Here is a 22,691-nt window from a genome sequence, read left to right as displayed (position 1 = left end):
ATGAACTTCGTATTTTTGATACTGCCCCTGGTAACATTTTTTTATTGGATAACAAATAACTTTGCATGATAAAATATGTTTATATTATATACCCTCCCCCTCCGTTGTGTTAAGCCTATTCCTGATTTACAGTAGTGATTATTGCTATTAACAAATTTGTTGTGTGAACATTTTCGTGCCTACAATTTAACATTGTAACGATTTAGTGTTAGAACTACACTGTATATAATATCAGTACGTTTTGCTGAAAGTGTACAATATTAACATGTCAGTAATGATTATCTTTATTATCTTATTTTGTAAGCTATTCAAAGTAACATTAGGCGTGTGTTCTTATCTCAGTTGTTGGTTAATCTGCAGAGAAAACAAACAAAAACCACGATGTTTATTCTTATTTTCAAACGACATAAAATATGAAAGACAGAGTTTATAGAATTGTTCGTACGTTTGAAAAGTTCTGTTTCTCTCGTCCATTTGTTCCTTTACACAATTTTACATGAATCTCAATCTAAAACATTTTGAGCAAAAATTTCGAATTAATATTTGGAAAAGAGGTCGCTAGGATAGACACTAAGACGACCCAACTTAACATTTGAAGACAAACGTGTGATGCATATACAGGGTGGCCCGTAAGTCCCTACCCATTCATATATCTTATGTATGTCAGTTAATTATTAACTCTTCCACACCAGTACATGACTCTCTACGTTTAACTGGTCTTCCTAAACGAGGTGCATCCCTAATATTGCCAGTTTCAAACAATTTGCTCTCCCAAAACAAGAAAAATGTATAACACATGCGTAATTGAATATAGCATAATAACGTATGGATGGGTAGGGACTTACGGGCCAACCTATACAGTGAGTTGGCTACTTTTACGTGATTTTCTTATAGGATGAACCAACAAAATATAACAGAATTTTATGAACAACTTATTGTTATAAAAATATAACAAAAGTCACAATAAACAATGTATTGCTTTGGCTGTTTTGTCTTTTAATCTTGCAGGTTTCACTAAATAACCACGTAAAGAAGATAGATCCATATTTAAACCACAGTTTAATTTATACAGTTTATTTCATTTTTCAACGTTCAGCTCTGTTCTTCTGAATCATTGCGCTGTGAACTTTTTGTTCAATTTATGTAAAAGTTAAAATGATTATTTTGAAACATATTAACTAGTTCATTTGAGTGGGGCCGGCATGGCCAGGTGGTAAGGGCGTATGACTCGTAATCTGGGAGTCGCGGGTTCGAATCCCGGTCGCACCAAACATGCAGGCCCTTTCAGCCGTTAGGGCGTTATAATTTGACGGTCAATCCCACTATTCATTGGTAAAAGAGTAGTCCAAGAGTTAGCGGTGGGTGGTGATGACTAGCTGCCTCCCCTCTAGTCTTACACTGCTAAATTAGGCACGGCAAGCGCAGATAGCCCTCGTATAGCTTTGCACGAAATTCAAACACAAACAAACAAACAGTTATATCCAAGTAGATACTGATTTAATTTCTTTACACATGAAGTGATATGAAGATGTATTATTCATTATTAATAGGTTTTATTTGTAAACGGATGCCAAGTGGTGGAAACACACGTCTGAATTAAAGTAACACTATTATAAAGTCATCTACGTTGTGTTAATGGAGCTGCTTAACTTTTTTATGCTTACATTTTCGTGATTTTTCTACCCCCTTTTTTTTGTTTATTATTTATGAACGTGCTCTTGCCTTTTCAACAAATTCCCCAAGCGTAACGTAAGCGAAAAGGGAGCGCTAAATTCGTCATCAACTCTGATGAGGGGTGATGGAATAAGAGAATAGTGTAAACTTAATAGACTGTAATGCCTTTTCAATAAAGCCTCATCTAAGCACTATCTTTGCTCTACGTATACTTAGGTCGAGTATTCAGTTAAGCTTGCAAGTCCTCGTTATTGCTAAGGGCAGATAAGGTACGTTGTTCGATCCGACTCCTGCTGGGCGTAATCTGGTAAAGTGAAAACATAGTGCGAGTAGCTTTGTCCGAAATTCAAAAATAAAACAAAAAAAAATCATTTACATTTTATTGCCTATGTATCTGGGGCGGGCGGTGATTTGTCTTGATGAGGAAGTAAAAGCATTGAAGTTGGATTACAATATTTAAAAAAAAGAAATGTACAGGACGACCAATAAAGATAAAATTAATTACTCGTAATCATTAATCACACTTACTTTAAAGTACTTTCAATTAAATATAAAAATGATACATTTTCAGCTGCTTACTTTATTTATATATTAATTCCATCTTTTATATTACGTCAAATAATCTTTTTAAAACGTCTCTATTCCTTCTTACATTTTCATTGTGAATTTGCAAATTTATTTTATGTTGGCTGTTTAGTTGGTATTCAAACCGTAATTTTCAAAATCTAGCTAGGCCTAGTGTTAGAAATATATGACTGGAATAATTTTCATGTATTTTAATTACCTTATGAATATTACTTGAATCATCAAATCCGCTTGAGTTATATGTTCCAAATTCACTGTTAGATAATAAACACAGCCAGCAGTAAAGCTTCTGCAAGTTTGTACAAGCATTTAATCAAGATGTCCGGTCATATTGGTTTACATTGAATTTTCCAACGCACTTCTTTGTTCTTCCGGTCAGGCTTAGATGTTGTTTACTTTATCACTAAAAGCTCTTTGTACCAAACTTGTTTACTAATAAGCTTTCAATAATGCAGTTACTATCTTTCCTATTATATTTTGAATTCACATTCAAATCTGAAAAGTAACATTTCGCAAAATATTTATGCATATAAAAATAACAGTATAATTTAAACAATGCCCAAAGTACCTGCATGTCACGTGACATCCGAGAGAGAAAAAACAGCCACGAGCTCGATGTGCAGGTCGTGAAAAATCAAGTTTTCAAATATCTCAACAAAATTAACTATAAATTATTATTTTTTTCTTACTATACTTGATTTGTTTATTATACATTTTAATGTAAAAAATATTAATTACAAAACGCTAACTTATTTATGAATTATTTATTTCGCTTAACTTTTAGTGATTAGAATAATTTAATATATAGGCTATAAAATGTCATTATGTTCCAATTTTGCGTGTGTTTTGAAGTAAGAGGAACTGCTAATTGCTTCCTTTATGCGGTACAAGAGGCCAATATAACATTCAAGATATGTTTTTTCTTTTAAATATAATTGCTCGCCAGTGACACAGCGGTGTGTTTGGGGACTAACAACGCTAGAAACTGATACTTAAAAATTAAATTTCTTAAACATATACATGGGAAGCACTGCTTCCCTTGCTTCCATGGAGCGCACGCCTAGCCTTTGCTATGTATGTGCAGTCTAACGTCTTTTCTTTTTTTTTAATTTTGCGCCAAGCTGCACGAGGGCTATCTGCCCTAGCCGTCCCTAATTTAGCAGTGTAAGACTAGAGGGAAGGCAGATAGACATCACCATCCACCGCCAACTCTTGGGCTACTCTTTTGCCAACGAATAGTGGGATTGGCCGTCACATTATAACACCCCCACGGTTGAAAAGGCGAGCTTGTTTGGTGCTATGGGGATTCGAACCCGCGACCCTCATATTACGAGTGGAACGCCTTAACACACCTGACCATGCCGGGCCCTAACTTCATATAAGTAACTGATTTTACATTCAGCTTTGCTGCAATATAGTAACGGACTTTGAAATCAGAATTGATTCAGTATTAATTATCAATTTATTCCACTAGACATAAAATCACTTAAAATAGGTTTTCAGTTTCTCTCTAATAGAGAGCATCAACAAACGAAAAGTTTGAAATACGACGTATTTTAAAACTCAGAGCGAGGCTTCACTATATATGGATAACTTGATATTTTCTAGCCCTACTTCTGCAAGATCAGTACCTCAGAACTGTCTACAACTTAGAATACGGGCTGATTATAATAAAGAACATATTAAGCTCCAGAAGAGAAGTTATATTAATTATCCAGCAACTTACTTTTCCTAAATATTCATCAGCACTATTAGAATATTTTATCAAAGATACACCAAGATTAACCGGTGAAAAAATAAATACTGCATTCCTTTAGAGGCCCGGCATGGCCAGGTGGGTTAAGGCGTTCGAATCCTAATCTGAGAGTCGCGGGTTCGAATCCCTGTCGCACCAAACATGCTTGCCCTTTCAACCGTGTGGGCGTTATAATGACACGGTCAATCCCACTGTTCGTTGTTAAAAGAGTAGCCCAAGAGTTGGCGGTGGGCGGTGATGACTAGCTGCTGTCCCTCTAGTCTTACACTGCTAAATTAGAGACGGCTAGCGCAGATAGCCCTCGTTTAAGTTTATCTTTTTGGTGCTAACATACTTTGTTCTATTTTTCACAATGGCCTTCTTTTAATTTTTAATAGTGGCAATGAAATTAAAAATGTATATGCGTTCTTGCATATGTATATATATATATATGCGCGCGCGTGTGTTATTTGTTCGCAAAAAGTCACTTAATTTGCTGTACATATGAGTATAATTATAATTAAATCAAAATAATAACTGGAAATTTCTATCGTAGCTACTTCTCTCTTTCTGTATGTAAAACAAAAGAAACCAACTTCAGACACTTCCTCGTGGAATACAAGCTGACCAACCCACCACTCTTGGGAAGAAGTTTCATGCAGCTAGTTCGATATTGTGCGGCACTTTGCGTTCCTTTTTAGACGCCCTTTGGAACGTGAACAGAACTTCTAATAAGAGACTTGGCCTTTCCCGGTCGCCTGGTCTAGATGTTGGCAAATTGTGTTATTGCAGAATAGCCTTGTGGCGTAATAACATTACTCGTTAGAATGCACAACAAATGTTGTGCGCCCATAAATAAGAAATAGCATTTTCCTCCCGGCTTGCTTTGCGATTCTCTGCAGACACGAAAGGCGTAGGAGTCTTTTCTGTCTTTCTATTGCCGACGCGACAGGCAGTTCCTCCAATATAAAGAAAGAAAAGACGATGATCCCAAAGCACAGATATGTTCTTTAATGCTGTTTCTTCGATTTCGTATTTAACAAGAACACGCGTTTGAGACCATCTTAAGTGAAAAATGTTCATGAGAAAATTAAGGAAACGGTTGAAAAGCGGCTAAGTAACCGTGTTATGACATTCTCTTTTATTGGGAAAAGAATTTTTGTTATGTAAAAGATATATATATATAAATAATAGTAAACTGACTGCGTATACAAACGCTTTCTTAAAATACCAAAATAGATTATTTAAAAAATATATATTATGCACACCATAAAAGATTTTTTTATCTTCGTGTTATCTGACATTCATGTGATTTTAACTTAATATTTTCAGTATGTTAATTGAAGAAATTTGATAATTATATATATGCATATTTATATTTGTTACCAAAGGGCGTAGTTTATGTCATGTGATTTTTGAGAAACGCGAAGAGGAACATTTTTATTTTCTAGTATTTCTCAAAAGCTGCCCTCCCAGTGGCGCAGAGACATGTCTGCGGAGTTACAATCCTGGAAACCACGCTTTGATATCCGTGGTGGGCAGAGTATAGATAGCCCATTGTGTACCTTTGTGCTTAACTACAAACAAGCATATAATTTTCTTTGAAAGCTTGTACATAATTATTTAACAAAGCCATCTCGTAACATCATTGATTCTTTCATTACCTTATTCTGCAAATCTAATTTTCTTTGATTTAAATTTGTCTGTGTATGTTTATTATGTTTGTTGTCTCCTGTGTAACGTTTCAGCTGTACACACAGACTTACCCGTTGTGTTATCAAAATAATATAATTCGATTACACATGGGTTTATACCTATTACCTAAGAAACCGGCCCGGCATGGCCAAGCGTGTTAAGGCGTGCGACTCGTAATCTGAGGGTCGCGGGTTCGTATTCCCGTCGCACCAAACATGCTCGCCCTCCAAGCCGTGGGGGCATTATAATGTTACGGTCAATCCCACTGTTCCTTGGTAAAAGAGTAGTCCAAGAGTTGGCGGTGGGTGGTGATGACTAGCTGCCTTCCCTCTAGTCTTACACTGCTAAATTATGGACGGCTAGCAGAGATAGCCCTCGAGTAGCTTTGTGTGAAATTCAAAAACAAACAAAGAAAACCTAAGAAACCTAGCCAACGTTAAATACAACAAAGGTACATAAATAAAAATAGTTACGCATAAAAAAAAGCCCACTTCATGCGAAAATCGGTTTGAAACAATATATAAATCCTTTCAAAAAAGGTTCGCTTCCAGCTGTTAACATGTCATGATATGATACACTTATATAAAGGACCTTGAAATATATTTACAACTGGCCATTTTCTATCAACTCAAAAAAGTCGTTTGTTATAAGAAGACATTACTTTGATTTACAGGTCAACTTCCCTTTTTCCCCCATTCATGAGTGTGAGAGAAAGCCTTTTATGTTCTTGTAGTTTCTGGGTTTGTACGCTAGCCTTGTCTTCCATCCACTGCAGCAGCCGACACAGTTGAATGGTCGCGTACAATCTCAGAATTGTACGCGCACCGAACGTCCTAGACGGGTTTGGGCGACCACAATCTCGCAGAAGTATATGTGGACTGTTTGACTACCTCATCGGCCGCGGAATGATCTACAGTTCATCCGGTCGCCCTGTCCAGACTGTCGGCGTGTTGTAGATGGGTTCCGCTAAGCTTTGAGAAGTCAGCGGGAATGCCGTAGCTAGCCATCCATGGAGGCAGATCTTTATTTGCATGAGCCGGGATAGCTGGTAACGGAAATTGGAATTGCAGCAACTGCAGGGTTCTCTGTCCGTTCTGTCATTGTCGTTTACTCTAGAAAATACAAACTGTCAAACAATGGCGGGCGAATAGACTGCCTCATTCAATCTGCAAAGGAAGAATGGAGAAAAAATGTCGAGTTCTAGTGTTATTTACATAAGAAATTAAACACGATTTCATCTGATATGTTTCTCCCACTCCTAACACTATTTGAGAAATATAATTTGGATAAAAGGCTAGAAAGCTACTTTATATTTTTAGAAATTTCTCTTTAGAATACGACAATCAAACAAAATATTTTGACTGATCAGATTTCCAAAAGTGTTAACTGATATGAATTCTCAACAAAACGAGATGCATGGCATTTTATTTTTTATTTTTTCTAATATTTTCACATCAATATCAACACACTCTAATATTATCACATCGCTATCAACGCATCCTCTAATATTTTCACATCACTATCAACACATGCTCTAATATTTTCACATCACTATCAACACATGCTCTAATATTTTTACCACACTATCAACACATGCTCTAATATTTTCACATCACTATCAACACATGGTCTAATATTTTTACCACACTATCAACGCATCCTCTAATATTTTCACATCACTATCGACGCATCCTCTAATATTTTTACATCACTATCAACACATCTTCTAATATTTTCACATCAATATTGACACATCCTCTAATATTATCACATCAATATTAACACATCCTCTAATATTTTTATATCACTATCAACACACCCATTTCCAAGACGAATAAGATCGGGTCCATTTGCTTTCGGACATCTAACAACACGTATTGAAAGAGGAAAGCGAGATACAAACATACGAAAAATGATCAATGAATTTTTCTTTAACAAGTCGACGCTGATTTCATTTTGTTAAGACAATGTGTATCCACATCCATCTGGCCCGGCAAGGCCAGGTGGTAAAGGCGCTCGATTCGTAATCTGAGGGTCACTGATTTGAATCCTCGTCCAACCAAATACACTCGTCCTTTCAGTCGTAAGGGTGTTATAATGTTACAGGCAATCCCACTATTCGTTGGTGAAAGAGTAGCCTAAGAGTTGGCGGTGGGTGGGGATAACTATCTGCCTTCTCTCTAGTCTTCCGGTGCTAAATTAGGGACGGCTAGCGCAGATAGGCCTCGTGTAGCTTTAAGCGAAATTCAAAACAAACCAAACCAAATCCATCTCAATTATGAGTTATTTATGTAACCAAAGTTTTTATTACTGAACGTCACCCATTTCAACGCTTCCGAAGACCAATCAATGCCATTTAGAAACGTATTAAAGTTAATACAACTAGGGTGCAAGTATTAATTGAAGCGAAGTGAATGCATTGAGAGAACATATCTACCGACAGGGCAGTAATGCTACATAGAGATTCAATGACGACATTCATCTGGATTCTGGTTGTAGCGTGAGTAAGTGACCTGTAATAAAATATAGCTTTCATTACGAAGACTTACAGATGGGCCAAACTCACAAGACTGTAGATATCTTAGTGTCGGCCCTGGAAATGTCTTATAGCATTTTTACATAATTAAGACATTTTACATATCCAAAAACAAGCAAGTTAGTGTAAATGTATAAACCATACAAAAAAGAATGTTTTGGATTTCGCGCAAAGCTACATGAGAACTCTCTACGCTACCCGTCCCTCATTTAGCAATGTAAGACTAGAGGGAAGAAAGCTAATCATCGCGTTGGGCTACTACTGTTTTTCCAAAGTAGTAGGATTGACTGTCATACTATAACACCCCAATTGCTAAAAGGGTGAGCATGTTTGGTGTGATGGGATTCGAACCCGCAACCCTCATATCACGAGTCATACGCCCTAGCCACCTGGCTCTGCCGGACTCGAATTATTAGTGATAAACTAAACTGTCTACATTTCAGAGTCAAGAAGCAACTTCCTAATGTATCAAAGTTTTATTAAAAGCGAGCGTAATCTCTGTAACAGTCTGTAATTTTTATATTTATAGAGAACCCTTTAGCATCGGAATCAACTATACTCTCAGAAATCCTGTATTAAGACGTTTTTGCAGAATAGCCTAATTCTTCGATGAATGGATAGACGCTTAAAACACATTATTACAGGACTGATAACACGAATTTTCACAACCCTCCTGATTGTTTAGTGTATTGAGTTCTTGTTCTAGTCTATTAAATCCATTAAATAACCATTGTGATCATGAGGAAATTTCTTCAAACGATTACATAAGGCTCCACGTGTTGTATCTGCATCAAGGCTGATAACTGTGATTACCATAATTGGTACCTGAACTGTCTGTCTCAAAAGCCTTTTGATGACTTAAAGTCCTAACACCCTGGCCAGGGGGTGAAGCGTGAGGCTCTATAGTACTCACACTATGTTTTCACTTTACCAGATTACGCTCAGTAGGACTCGGATCGAAGAAAGTACCTTATCTGCCCTAAGCAATAACGAGGCCTTGCAAGCTTAACTGAATACTCGACCTAAGTATACGTAGAGCAAAGATAGTGCTTAGATGAGGCTTTATTGAAAAGGCATTACAGTCTATTAAGTTTACACTATTCTCTTATTCCATCACCCCTCATCAGAGTTGATGACGAATTTAGCGCTCCCTTTTCGCGTACGTTACGCTTGGGGAATTTGTTGAAAAGGCAAGAGCACGTTCATAAATAATAAACAAAAAAAAGGGGGTAGAAAAATCACGAAAATGTAAGCATAAAAAAGTTAAGCAGCTCCATTAACACAACGTAGATGACTTTATAATACAATGTTACTTTAATTCTGATCTGTGTTTCCACCGTTGGCATCCGTTTACAAATAAAACCTATTAATAATGAATAATACATCTTCATATCACTTCATGTGTCAAGAAACTAAATCAGTATCTACTTAGATATAACTTTTTGTTTGTTTGTGTTTGAATTTCGTGCAAAGCTACACGAGGGCTATCTGCGCTAGCCGTGCCTAATTTAGCAGTGTAAGACTAAAGGGAAGGCAGCTAGTCATCACCACCCACCGTCAATTCTTGGACTACTCTTTTACCAACGAATAGTGGGATTCATCAATACATTTTAAAAACCCCACGGCTGAAAAAACGAGCATGTTTGGTGCAATATGGATTCGAACCCGCGACTCCCAGATTACGGGTCTAACACCTTAACCCACCTGGCCATGCCGGGTCGATAACTTTTTGTCGTTTATTGAAGCGAGAGGAAAGATACTGTATAATCATTCAACAAATATTAAGGTATATACATGTATATTAAGATTTGTGTATAAAATATCTTCGGTCCGGCATGGTCAAGCGTGTTAAGGCGTTCGACTCGTAATCTGAGGGTCGCGGGTTCGCATCCCCGTCGCGCCAAACATGCTCGCCTTTTCAGCCGTGGGGGCGTTATAATGTATCGGTCAATCCCACTATTCGTTGGTAAAAGAGTAGACCAAGGTGATGACTAGCTGCCTTCCCTCTAGTCTTACACTGTTAAATTAGGGACGGCTAGCGCAGATAGCCCTCGAGTAGCTTTGTGTGAAATTCAGAATTCATTCTGAAATATCTTTTAGGTTACTATTTAAAAATCTACGATATTTCTCTCACTAAATAATTTCACCTAAATGGCCCGCATTAGAAACTAGATAGAAAAATGTAAACATATAACTTATCACATATGTAAACAATGAATTATAAAATTAATATACAACATAAAAAATGTGTTGTTTGTGATATATAGCAAAAATACATTAACATTTTAAATACGTGGTTCTTACGATCAGTAATTTTTGACTTAAAAATGAAAATGTGTCTTGCAGTTAGTTTTTTTGTAATAAAATGTTTTATTATTCTTCACGTATTTCACTCGAACGAGTAAAAGAAGACAATACAGAAAAAGGGAACCCGTAATAAAAATTAATTAAAAATTAAAGCTGAGTTTACAAGATTAGTATAAGGCAGTAAGTCAGACAAAATATTGTACAGTGTCTTAAGAATATTTTTTTAATATAGAATAACACCCAAGAGGTAAAATTTGGTAAAGATTTATAATAATTATCAATTTGCAGTTTTCGTAAAAGGAAACTGCTAATTACATACGACATAATTTAAAGTCCACGTAACTGTGTTCGAGTATATGATGTAATGGTAATTTGTTGTAGGAAATTTACCACGTTGATGCCACACCAAAGCAGTAACTCAAGAAGCAACGGAGGGAAAACAGTTGCAGTTTTCAACTCTTTCAAAACAGCCTCCACGAGACTTGGTTAATGTTCCATGTTTCCTCACCGTTAGTCACTACATTTCACATTAGCCTACAGGCTAGTCATAGTGCCTGCTGTGACCATTAATTGGAGCGGTTCAGCCGTTCTAACTCAAGCAAATGAACTTCCTTTCATAATCCAGGCTTCATTAAAGTTTTTTTTTTTTTTTTTCCACACTTGTCTTTCAGCCAACAACGATGGTCGAGGTATCAACGAACGGGCTATTCACGAAGAGGAAGCGAAACGACAACGCACACAGTACAACGGCGATCAACTCTACACCAACGTAAGTATCAACGCTAAGAGATTTAGAGCTTGTGGAGGGATTAACAAATTGTACACATATTTAATATTTGCTACAATCTCAGTGATTTTGCACACATTTTTATGTCATTGTTTTGAAGAGTTTATGTTTGCGTTAGTCAGATTTAAATATTATTACATCATAGGACTAAATTACGCTGAAAGTTCAAATAAACAATATTCGAATTCATCTTTTTTTCAGTTTATAAACTAATAAATTAATATACATGGTGGAATTTGTCGTGATCTTCGAAGCTCGTACACGTGTACGTCACAGAAGACAGGTATAACCATTGTACAAGGTGTTCGGAAAGTCACTATGCACTTGTATATTTATTAACAGACATATTTCAATATAGAATACAGGAGGTAAATATGAATGACAGTTATAAACAATGTTGAAAGTGACCCCCGTTGGCATCAATACAGGCTTGGATCCTTCTTATTTTGTTTCTAAACACCGCTATCAGTTGCTGGCTTGAAATGGACTGAACAGACATATGATTACAAAACTGCACAGTGACTTTCCGAACACCCTGTAGAATTTTGTGCAGGTTTTCGTTCACCACCAAGAATGATTGTTATTTTCAGTTTGATTGTTTGAAGTTAAACGTATCTACTATCTGTGCTCTGCGTTGTAAGTCCGCAGACACACCGCTGTGCCACTGAGAGGCGATGTTTTCATTCAATGTGAAAATAGATTCAGACTCAATATGAAATAGTTTGAGAACCTCGTTGTATAGGAAACAAAATCAATGTCCATTTAATGCATTATAATCAGTTTAATACATTTATTTATGTGCGTTAGAGAAGAAATACACGGAAACGAAGATGTTCTAGTCAAAACATAAAAATATATGTATTGTAGTTCTTGTTCATAATATCTGTACGAAATCTGGTAAAACGAAAATAGAGAGCAGAAAAAGAGTCCCTATTTAGCACCTTAACTTTGTTTTCATAGTAGTTTTAGATTGTTATGCTCAAATCTTAATTATGTTAAAAAACTAATCAGAGGAAAAATTCCCTAATCAACACCGAAAAGAATCTAGTAGTTCTATGATGTTATACATTAACCTTACTAGCATTAAAATATTAGATACCTAATGAGACAAAGATTTCCTAATCAACATCTTAAAGAACTTGTGTAAGTAGTCCTATACTACATACAAATCTTTGTGAAATCAAAAGTCCAAACGGTTTGGTTTGTTTTGAATTTCGCGCAAAACTACTCGAGGGCTATCTGCACTATCCATCCCTAATTTAGAAGTGTAAGACCAGAGGGAAGGCAACTAGTCACCACCACCCACCGCCAACTCTTGGGCTACTCTTTTACCAACGAATAATGGGATTGACCATCACATTATAACGCCACACGGCTGAAAGAGCGAGCATGTTTGGTGTGACGGGGATACGAACCTGCGACCCTCGGATTACCAGTCGAGTGTCTTATCCACCTGGCCATGCCGGGCCCGTTCAAACGAAAGCTGAAGCACATCACACACGATGTTCATGTACTCCCCTGAGTTATACTGAACATTTCAAATACATAGTATAAACGATCTTTAACTGGGATTCCCGACCACTATGTGATTGTTTTAGTATTTTGTAGAACATGGATATATCAAATCACTAATTTATTAAACGTATATAATTCTTATAATAAAATTATAACGCCCCACGGCTGAAAGAGCGAGCATGTTTGGTGTGACGGGGATACGAACCTGCGACCCTCGGATTACCAGTCGAGTGTCTTATCCACCTGGCCATGCCGGGCCCGTTCAAACGAAAGCTGAAGCACATCACACACGATGTTCATGTACTCCCCTGAGTTATACTGAACATTTCAAATACATAGTATAAACGATCTTTAACTGGGATTCCCGACCACTATGTGATTGTCTGTTTTAGTATTTTGTAGAACATGGATATATCAAATCACTAATTTATTAAACGTATATCATTCTTATAATAAAATTTAATTATCACGTTTTAATAATTGTTATTCAAATTTGGCATATCCTTGTTACTTTATCTTTTCATGTTTTTACCTATTTAAAGATAAATGAATAAAAAAAAACACAGCCAATTCTTTGTACATATTTGGATAAGCAACCTATCGTTAGTAAGTTTATGTTGATCTGGCGATTAGTTAGCTAGTTGCGTGTTTCGCCGTCTCACAAAGTTTGTTTGTTTGTTTGTTTTGGAATTTCGCACAAAGCTACTCGAGGGCTATCTGTGCTAGCCGTCCCTAATTTAGCAGTGTAAAACTAGAGGGAAGGCAGCTAGTCATCACCACCCACCGCCAACTCTTGGGCTACTCTTTTACCAAGGAATAGTGGGATTGACCGTCACATTATACACCCCCACGGCTGGGAGGGCGAGCATGTTTTAGCGCGACGCGGGCGCGAACCCGCGACCCTCGGATTACGAGTCGCACGCCTTACGCGCTCGGCCATGCCAGGCCTTCTCACAAACTGGATTCTGACAGAACAGAACCAACCATCTCACTTCCGTTAGATGAAGAATAAACCATGTTATATTTTCTTCCTTGGCAACCCACAACAAGTGATATTAAAGACGTTGGGAAAGGGTTCCCGCCGAGTCGTTTCGTTCCATAACACGTTTAAGCAAGGCTCGCGCATGCTGAGACACTAGAGGGTTTCTTCATCATTTTGCCCATTTACATTTACAGTTCTTGTCATTACATCATTAGAAACATCCCTATTCGGTGTTACTTTCTTGTGTGATTTTAATGCTGTTAAAGGATTGGCCAAAACACTTTTTTTTTTTCGGATTGGATCTTTGGATAACTGTTTTGTTTAAATTATATTTTCCTTTACTTCCTCATATTTCACGACGCGAAAAAATAAAAAAAGAGTGATTTTATGAATTAACCAGAGTATTAGGTTAATTGAAACTGAAACTAGCCAACTGAAAGCTACCAACATCGATTACGAGATAAATTCAAACAAAGGCGTTAGCAATAGTTTGAAGAAAAAACATATGAGTATATATATTTTTACGTCTAGATAGATTGACATTCGAATGGCTCTGAACGTCATAACGTAGTGTAAGATATTTTCCACGTGATAAAATGATGTTGAATTTCACAGGTAACCATCTTTGAAAACGCCAATCAATAGTTTATACTGACTTTGTAGCGTGGTTTACAAGGGTCTGTTTTGCGCAGGTCTGTAGAAACATGGGACACGACAGCACTATTCTAGTCCACCAGATGTGGCCCAAGTGGGGAAAACAAGAAGATTTAAAATCCATGGTGGTGGATCTCCCAACAACCATGTCCAACGCCTCACCATACACTCTACAACAGTTCGCCACAGCTCCGGACCCTGGTTTCTCTCCCGTCGTATCGTCGGCTGCAGGCGCAGAACAGCTAAAGCATGAGGCCCTGGCTGTAGCCTATGACGGAACGATCAACTCCATTAACTCTCAAGTGCAGTCAACTGCAGTTTATTCTCCGCCGCTAGGTAGGTTTACTTCTTGTGTCCTGTAATGACGTCTGTTTTGTTACTGTTGATTGACAAGGGCGTAATATACAAGTTGGTGTTATATTTTAGTTACTGTGAAACGTATCTGTTATTTTATTTTCTCAGTTATTCAAGGCTAATACATGTGACAGTCTTTAACAGATCAAATATCCAGTTGTTCAGTGTTACAGAACTTATGATGTACAAATATGTGTGTGTGTACATATAAACTTCATTCCTATGATGTGTAAAAACAATCAATGCATTTAATGGTCATACTCAGAGAGGTCAGAAATTTGCCCGATAAGCCAAATATTCTGAAAAGAATAAATAATGAATTATATCTAAATAACTGACTTACTCTAGAAATGCTTATACGTGAATTATTTTAAGTTTTAATGTCAAACTTTATGTTCTCTGGAAACAGGATCTAGAACCATCCAAATGAGACGTTTTTTTTCATTATTCCAAACACACACAATAAAAATAGTTAATCATTTAACCTGTTAAGAAACTACCTGTTAATTCAAAATAACGTCAAATATCTAAGAAGCAGCAATAAGGTTGCATGTCAAGTTACACGAGAGTGTACTTTGATTACTTGTTAAAAAGATGCTCGTATTTATACAGGCACGACATTGTACGCTCTTGTCTTAGTGTTGCATAATATCGTTTTTTTAAGAATGTTCTTCAGCTACCCTTCAAAAAGGATTTGTTATCTATGCATGCACTCTCGGTCTGGCGATACAACCAATAAACTGACAGTGCAGTCATGTTCGCGAAAAAGAGCTTTTCCAAAACGTGCTTATATGTAAACCAATGGTGAAGGGCTTAGGTATTTTCATTTATTTCCAACGTGTTTCCAATACTCTCTCTTTCTCATAGTTTTAGCATTTTCTTAACATATTTCCTAAGCAGCATCTTGTGAATAGATTGGGATTCACATAGTCCATTGTTAAATGTCATTACACAGATATATATCAAACCATTCTTTGCTTAAAATTTTTTGGACGCTTTAAAAAGAAAAAAACAGTACAGTTATGCACCTACAAACGACTATTATGTACTTATGTGGCGTGACGACTGAATCATGTTTAGAGTAATATAAGTTCATGTTCTGTTATTAGTTTTCAGTGCTGAATTTCTTGCGTTCAGTTTAAATTTGCTGTTTTAGAAAAAATAAATGGAGAAAAAAAAAACAGAAACCAGTTCTTAGAAGAGTCAACAAACTCTGATTGTACGAACCACCCCATCCATTACCAACTATTTTTAAGTAAAGGACGCAGAAAAAAAACAGGATCTCAAAATCGTAAATACCACTCGCTGTTTCCAAGTTATAGAACGAGCTTGATTGTTTCGGTTGCTAACCCACTGAGATAGAAAGATCTGTGTTCATAAACTATGATTGTCTCCACAGTAAACCTTCATCTATATCCTCCTATCTGTACAGCATCTGTGTGTGTGTGTGTGTGTACATTCAAGCATGAATGAAAAACACCTGTTCAACAAAGTTTCTATGCCAAGTTAAAAAAACAACTGACACAATAAAAGTGTAATGATACTCTTCATGGAAATACATTGCGTTAACCATATTATGTTTGTCACATCTCACTGAATCTTAAACTTATGAAACTCCATGGATTTGGAGTGCAATTTGAACCTTTTTTTCATTAAAAAATGTACAGAAATATCTTGTGAATTGATATGTTTCTTTACCTTCATTATTTTTGGAATCCCTCCTGAGAAAAAAATCTTGTGATACATGCTTGTATATGTATATGTACACAGACATTGGAATCCCTCATGAGTAAAAAAAATTGTATGTATATATATATATATATATACAGACACAGACATATGCGTCTTTCAATGGTTGAAACTCTTAATGTCAATAAACGACATTATGACATCAAAATCTTGTTATCATTTAAACAGACACTCGACGTTTCGCTTTACACTTTTGTAGCAACAGTTTTGATTAGCGTTTTAATGAACGCTCTTGAAGAATGTTATAAGGTCGTTCATTTCTAGTATTATATGTCTTCTGTACACCAATGTGCACTACATAAATTAAATACTGAGCTAGAATTCATAGTCCTATTACAAAATAACATTTTATCAGAGCTAGTATCAAAGTTATAGAATATTATGAGAAAACGTGTATAATTTATGATGTAAAAGTAGTAAAAAATAAATGAAACACATACGTGTTATTAGACCATACTCAACACAGGTTCCTTAAACAGTTCCATTTATGGCCATTAAAATAAAGTATACACACTTTCAAGTTGATGAAACTTTCTGGTAGCCATTCGTATTTTTTGAGTCAAATGTGGTTTAACTGTTAACCTGCTGTGCTTTAGATCGGAAAATCCAAGACTCAATAAGCTGTATGTCGTTGAATATGCTTTGGACTTTCAGCGGTGAAAGCGTTATTTATAAATGTGGCGGTCAGTTCCACAATTTGGGTAAGAGTAGCCGTATAGATGGAAGATGCTGATAACGGGTCGCATAGCTACTGCTCAACAGTTTTAAATTACGAATGATTATTCGTGACCTGTCCACTTAGCCAATATTTCGCATAAGGTGGCAGTTGAAAGGTTGAAAATACCAATGTTTCATACATTATGTATGAGACCTTAAACAGTATTTTGGTATTAACTATATTTCTTTCCCAGACTCTCAATGTGAATTTTGGCTGTCACGCTATCTTCCATTTTATTAATATTGTTGTAATTCATTTTGTTGAGTATTATTGTCTTCCATGTTATTAAGTACTATTGTAGGCTTTACTTGTAATTAGTTTTCCCAGTAACATTGTTATGGCGGATACTGACCTTCGCTTACCTGCACAGACTTTTGGTGAATTCACTTCCATCTCTTGTTCTCACATTACTGGTTTGGTTTGTACTACCCATCTCGTTTTTTTTAAGTACCGTTATGGGATTTATTCTGCCTATTTTCTCTTTTGTAGTGGTATTGTGATTCAAAATTCTTATATCATCTACTTATAGCAACAATATGGACCTTAAATCATCTCCTGATGGCGTGGTTGTAGCTTTCACGACCCTTTTTTAGTAGTCCTGTTTATATATACGCTTTCTTGGATAATATACTTATTTTATTACGTTTATGTTAATAAAAATATAATAAAAATAATATCCTTTTCCTCCTCTGAATTTTCCCTTTTAACGTGCTATGGCATTTATTGCTTATCACTTTCTTTCCTTTACTACAACGTGGGGTTTTACTATCCGTGCTTTCCTACCTGTCAGTGCTTTCGCCGTTACTGTCTGTCACAAATCAGTAAATGCTTGTATTAAATTTCCTTTCTCTGTTACATTTTCTTAATATTTAGTTCCTTTTCATCTCCTTATAACAGCATTCTCGTCTTAACTCATCCTATAGTAAGTTATCCTATAGTGACTCATCCTATAGTAACTCACCTTATAGTGAGTGACTCATCCTACAGCCTCTTTATTATAATATCTTTACTGCCCAGCACTTCTGGCTGAAGTATTTAGAAATTTGAATTCAGTGATTCCTTACTACAGTATTGTGGTTTTAACTGACACTCTGATCTCTTGATTATAGTGGTGTCATCTTTACTGTCACACTAGTCTTCTTATTACGTTATTATATTTACTACCACTCTAATCCTCTTATTACAGTGTTGTAACCTTTACTGTCACATTAGTCTTCTTATTACGTTATTATATTTACTACCACTCTAATCCTCTTATTACAGTGTTGTAACCTTTACTGCCACACTAGTCTTCTTATTATAATCTTATGATCTTTACTACCAGTCTAATCCTCTTGTTATAGTGTTGTGACCTTCATTGCAACACTAGTCTTCTTATTATGATGTTATGTTCTTTGCTACCACTCTAATCCTCTTATTACATTTTTATGACCTTTACTGTCACACTAGTCTTCTTATTATAATGTTAAGATCTAGACTAGCACTCTAATCCTCTTATTACAGTGTTGTGACCTTTACTGTTTCACTAGTCTTCTTATTATAATGTTAAGATCTAGACTAGCACTCTAATCCTCTTATTACAGTGTTGTGATCTTTACTGCTTTACTAGTCTTCTTATTATAATGTTAAGATCTAGACTAGCACTCTAATCCTATTATTACAGTGTTGTGACCTTTACTGTCTCACTAGTCTTTTATTATAATGTTAAGATCTAGACTAGCACTCTAATCCTCTTATTACAGTGTTGTGACCTTTACTGTCTCACTAGTCTTCTTATTATAATGTTAAGATCTAGACTAGCACTCTAATCCTCTTATTACAGTGTTGTGATCTTTACTGCTTCACTAGTCTTCTTATTATAATGCTAAGATCTAGACTAGCTACACTAGCAGTGTTGACCTTTACTGTCTCACTCTAATCCTCTTATTACAGTGTTGTAGATCTAATCTTTACTGTGATCTTTACTGTCACTAGTCTTCTTATTATAATGCTAAGATCTAGACTAGCACTCTAATCCTCTTATTACAGTGTTGTGATCTTTACTGCTTCACTAGTCTTCTTATTATGATGTTAAGATCTAGACTAGCACTCTAATCCTCTTATTACAGTGTTGTGATCTTTACTGCTTCACTAGTCTTCTTATTATAATGCTAAGATCTAGACTAGCACTCTAATCCTCTTATTACAGTGTTGTGATCTTTACTGCTTTACTAGTCTTCTTATTATAATGTTAAGATCTAGACTAGCACTCTAATCCTCTTATTACAGTGTTGTGATCTTTACTGCTTCACTAGTCTTCTTATTATAATGTTAAGATCTAGACTAGCACTCTAATCCTCTTATTACAGTGTTGTGACCTTTACTGTCTCACTAGTCTTCTTATTATAATGTTAAGATCTAGAATAGCACTCTAATCCTCTTATTACAGTGTTGTGACCCCTACTGTCTCACTAGTCTTCTTATTATAATGTTAAGTTCTAGACTAGCACTCTAATCCTCTTATTACAGTGTTGTGACCTTTACTGCCTATTACTTACCTGGAAAGTATTTTTTCATTTGGATTACTTTATTTCTCTTTATTACACTGATCCTCTTATTACAGTGTTGTGACAATTACTGCTTACATCACTGCCTCACCTCTTATCTCCTTATATAATGGCTTTATTCCTACTCCAATATTCATACTGTAGTTTTGTAGTACCCTTATTGGATCCGTAACAACTGGGGGGACCCCATATTAGAGGTTTCTCAAATTTATTTAATGAACACTTTGAAATTTAACGCATAAATTAATCGAACTTAGTTATTTAGCTTTAGTTTCAAAACTTAAACATTAGTTTTAGTAACATGCCTTACTTAATGTAGAGCTCCTCAGTAGTCCAGCGGTAAGTCTACGGATTTACAACGCTGAAATCAGCGGCTTGCTTTCCCACGGTGGGCTCAGCAGACAGCCCGATGTGGCTTCGCTATAAGAAAACACACACTTAACGTGTAAAATATTTTTTGTTGTTAAACACAAAGCTACACAAAAAGATATCGGTGGCCATCACAAGTATTGAATACCAAAGTCCGGTTTTTAGGGACATAAGCCTTCAGACTTACCGTTGAACTATTAGTGGTAGTGGTTCGGGGAGAGGGGGACTACGTATGTGTGATAATTGGAAAGGAAATCGATATTTTTTAAATTAGATAAATTCAATAATTAAGACAAAAATTCGCGATGGAAAGGGATTGCGGATTCTCTCCCCCCAGTTCTCATTATTATAGTGTTATATATTATTATAGTGCTATGTTTTTACTGTTCTGCCTCACTTTATTGCACTTCTGTCACTTGCTCATCATTTATTGGTATAGCCGTTTCGCACTCAGTTATGTACCTTTATTTCGTTATAACATGGCCGATGGTTAAGACGCTCGACTCGTGATCCGAGGATCGCGGGCTCGAATTCCTGTCACACCAAACATGTTCGCTCTTTCAGCTGTGGGGTGTTATAATGTTATGGTCAATCCCACTATTCGTTTGTAAAAGAGAAGCCCAAGAGTTGGCGATGGGTGGTGACGACTAGCTGCCTTCCCTATCGTCTTACACTGATAAATTAACCAGAGCTAGCGCAAAACCCTCGTGTAGGTTGGCACGAAATTCCAAACAAAACAAACCAGTTTTAATTGTAAAATGCAGAGTTGATTCCGTTACTTCATTATTTTTCGTTTTATCAGTGCGTAGATAGCCCTCGTGTAGCTTTGCGCTAAATTCAAAACAACTCAGCTCAACTCGTTTTATCAGAACGTCTGCAGTCATTATAACTTAATATTGTTATTATCTTTGTTGCCTTAGGATTTAAACTTGTTGTCTCTCGTCATTTTTAACAAAACTAACTCTTGTAAGCTCCAAATTTTGCATCCAATTCTGTCATCGCCTATATAAAGAGATTTTAAATGCAATTCCAGAACTGAAGCATAATATCCAAACTTTGCCACCTGTAGTTGCTTCATACTTTGTAACCCATCTTCCCAAAACTCACTTACACGAACTTTGTAATTCTCCTCTTACCTATTATTGTTTCGGTTTTTGAAAACTCTCAGACCCGAACTTTATAATTACTAAAATACAACTATATTGTTAGCTTTTAAAACACTGATACAAAATGTCTCCTAATTCGAACTTAATGTTTGACTGTCTTTTTTCTCATGAAGACTAGAGATAACTGCATGTCCTGGCATACAGGTTCAGACTCTGGTAATACATTGAATAAGATCTGGTTTTTATTCGTTCAAGCAAAGATTCAGCGAAGATTTCGCCTTTTTGTCCCCACAGGAAGCGGATCTTTGATCCCTTTGACTCCCATCAGAATGCAGGAAGTGAAATCTATTATGGTTCCTTCAAAAAACCACTTAGGCTCTAATACCACAACCCTCCCTGTCCAAGCAGATGTGTACAGAGGCCATTTTGAAATGAACCTCTGACTAAATTAATTAGCGAATATATAGCCTGAGAGATGATTAATTGAAACAATCTTCACATTACATAGAAAATTTTAAATGACATTTTTGACAGCTGATGCACTGAGGTTTGTTTGTTTAAGAATTTCGAGGCCAATTTTCGCTAGCCGTCCCTAATTTAGCAGTGTAAGGCTAGAGGAAAGGCAGCTAGTCACCACCACCCAGCTCCAACTCTTAAGCTATTCTTTTACCAACGAATAACGGGATTGACCGTCACATTATAAAGCCCCCACGGCTGAAAGGGCGAGCATATTTGGTGTGACAGGGATTCTAAACCTCGATGCTCGGATTACTAGTCGAGTTCCTTAACCACCTGGCCATGCCGGGCCTGATGCACCAAGAAAAAAGGAGACCTTCATCTTTCGATGTTCAAAATATGCTGCTAATCAAATGCAATGAAAATATAGTAGTTATTAATACAAATAATTAAGATTGATTCAGAATTGTGTAATTGATATTTTCTTACAGATATACAGGATAAGTAAACTAAAACCAATTTTCTTCAATAAGTACTTAAATATTTATTACAAGATGGGTTATTTGTTATTGTAAACTTGATATCTAAAAATTGAATGTGTTCTTGAGATGCACTTTAAAAAATCAAATATAAATAATGTTCGTTTTATAGCTGTTTTTAATCAACTGTATAATATACATATATATATATAACTTTTTTCCAGTTCTGTACTTCTTTTACTTGTACTTTTGGGGAGAACTGTACGGTGGCGGTGTCAAAGCCTGGGTCTAAAAGTGCTCTTACCCTGATCTTGATGACTTGGTCATTGTGACTGTTTACGTTTTTTTGTTCAGTAACTTCACAATTATCTATTAATAATGGGGTAGCGTACAGTGTGAGATAACATTCTATCTGACTAGTTTGTATTTTAAAAACTTAGTAGA

The 22,691-nt window shown here is 36.1% G+C and overlaps 1 protein-coding gene across 5 annotated transcripts in view; it reads left to right on the top strand.

Moving 5' to 3' along the window:
- LOC143234161 (uncharacterized) overlaps positions 1–22,691 on the top strand; it is a 177,507-nt gene that overhangs the window by 149,058 nt on the left and 5,758 nt on the right. For all 5 annotated transcript variants that reach the window (XM_076471289.1, XM_076471286.1, XM_076471288.1 and 2 more), the window contains 2 exons: positions 11,204–11,301; positions 14,509–14,806. In XM_076471289.1, coding sequence (XP_076327404.1) covers positions 11,204–11,301; positions 14,509–14,806 — 396 coding nt within the window. The remainder of the gene's footprint in view (positions 1–11,203; positions 11,302–14,508; positions 14,807–22,691) is intronic.

This window comes from Tachypleus tridentatus, chromosome 12 (assembly GCF_004210375.1).
Source record: "Tachypleus tridentatus isolate NWPU-2018 chromosome 12, ASM421037v1, whole genome shotgun sequence".
NCBI lineage: Eukaryota > Metazoa > Arthropoda > Merostomata > Xiphosura > Limulidae > Tachypleus > Tachypleus tridentatus.
The sequence above is the reverse complement of the archived record's forward strand: the minus strand, read 5'-3'. Positions and strand labels throughout refer to the sequence as shown.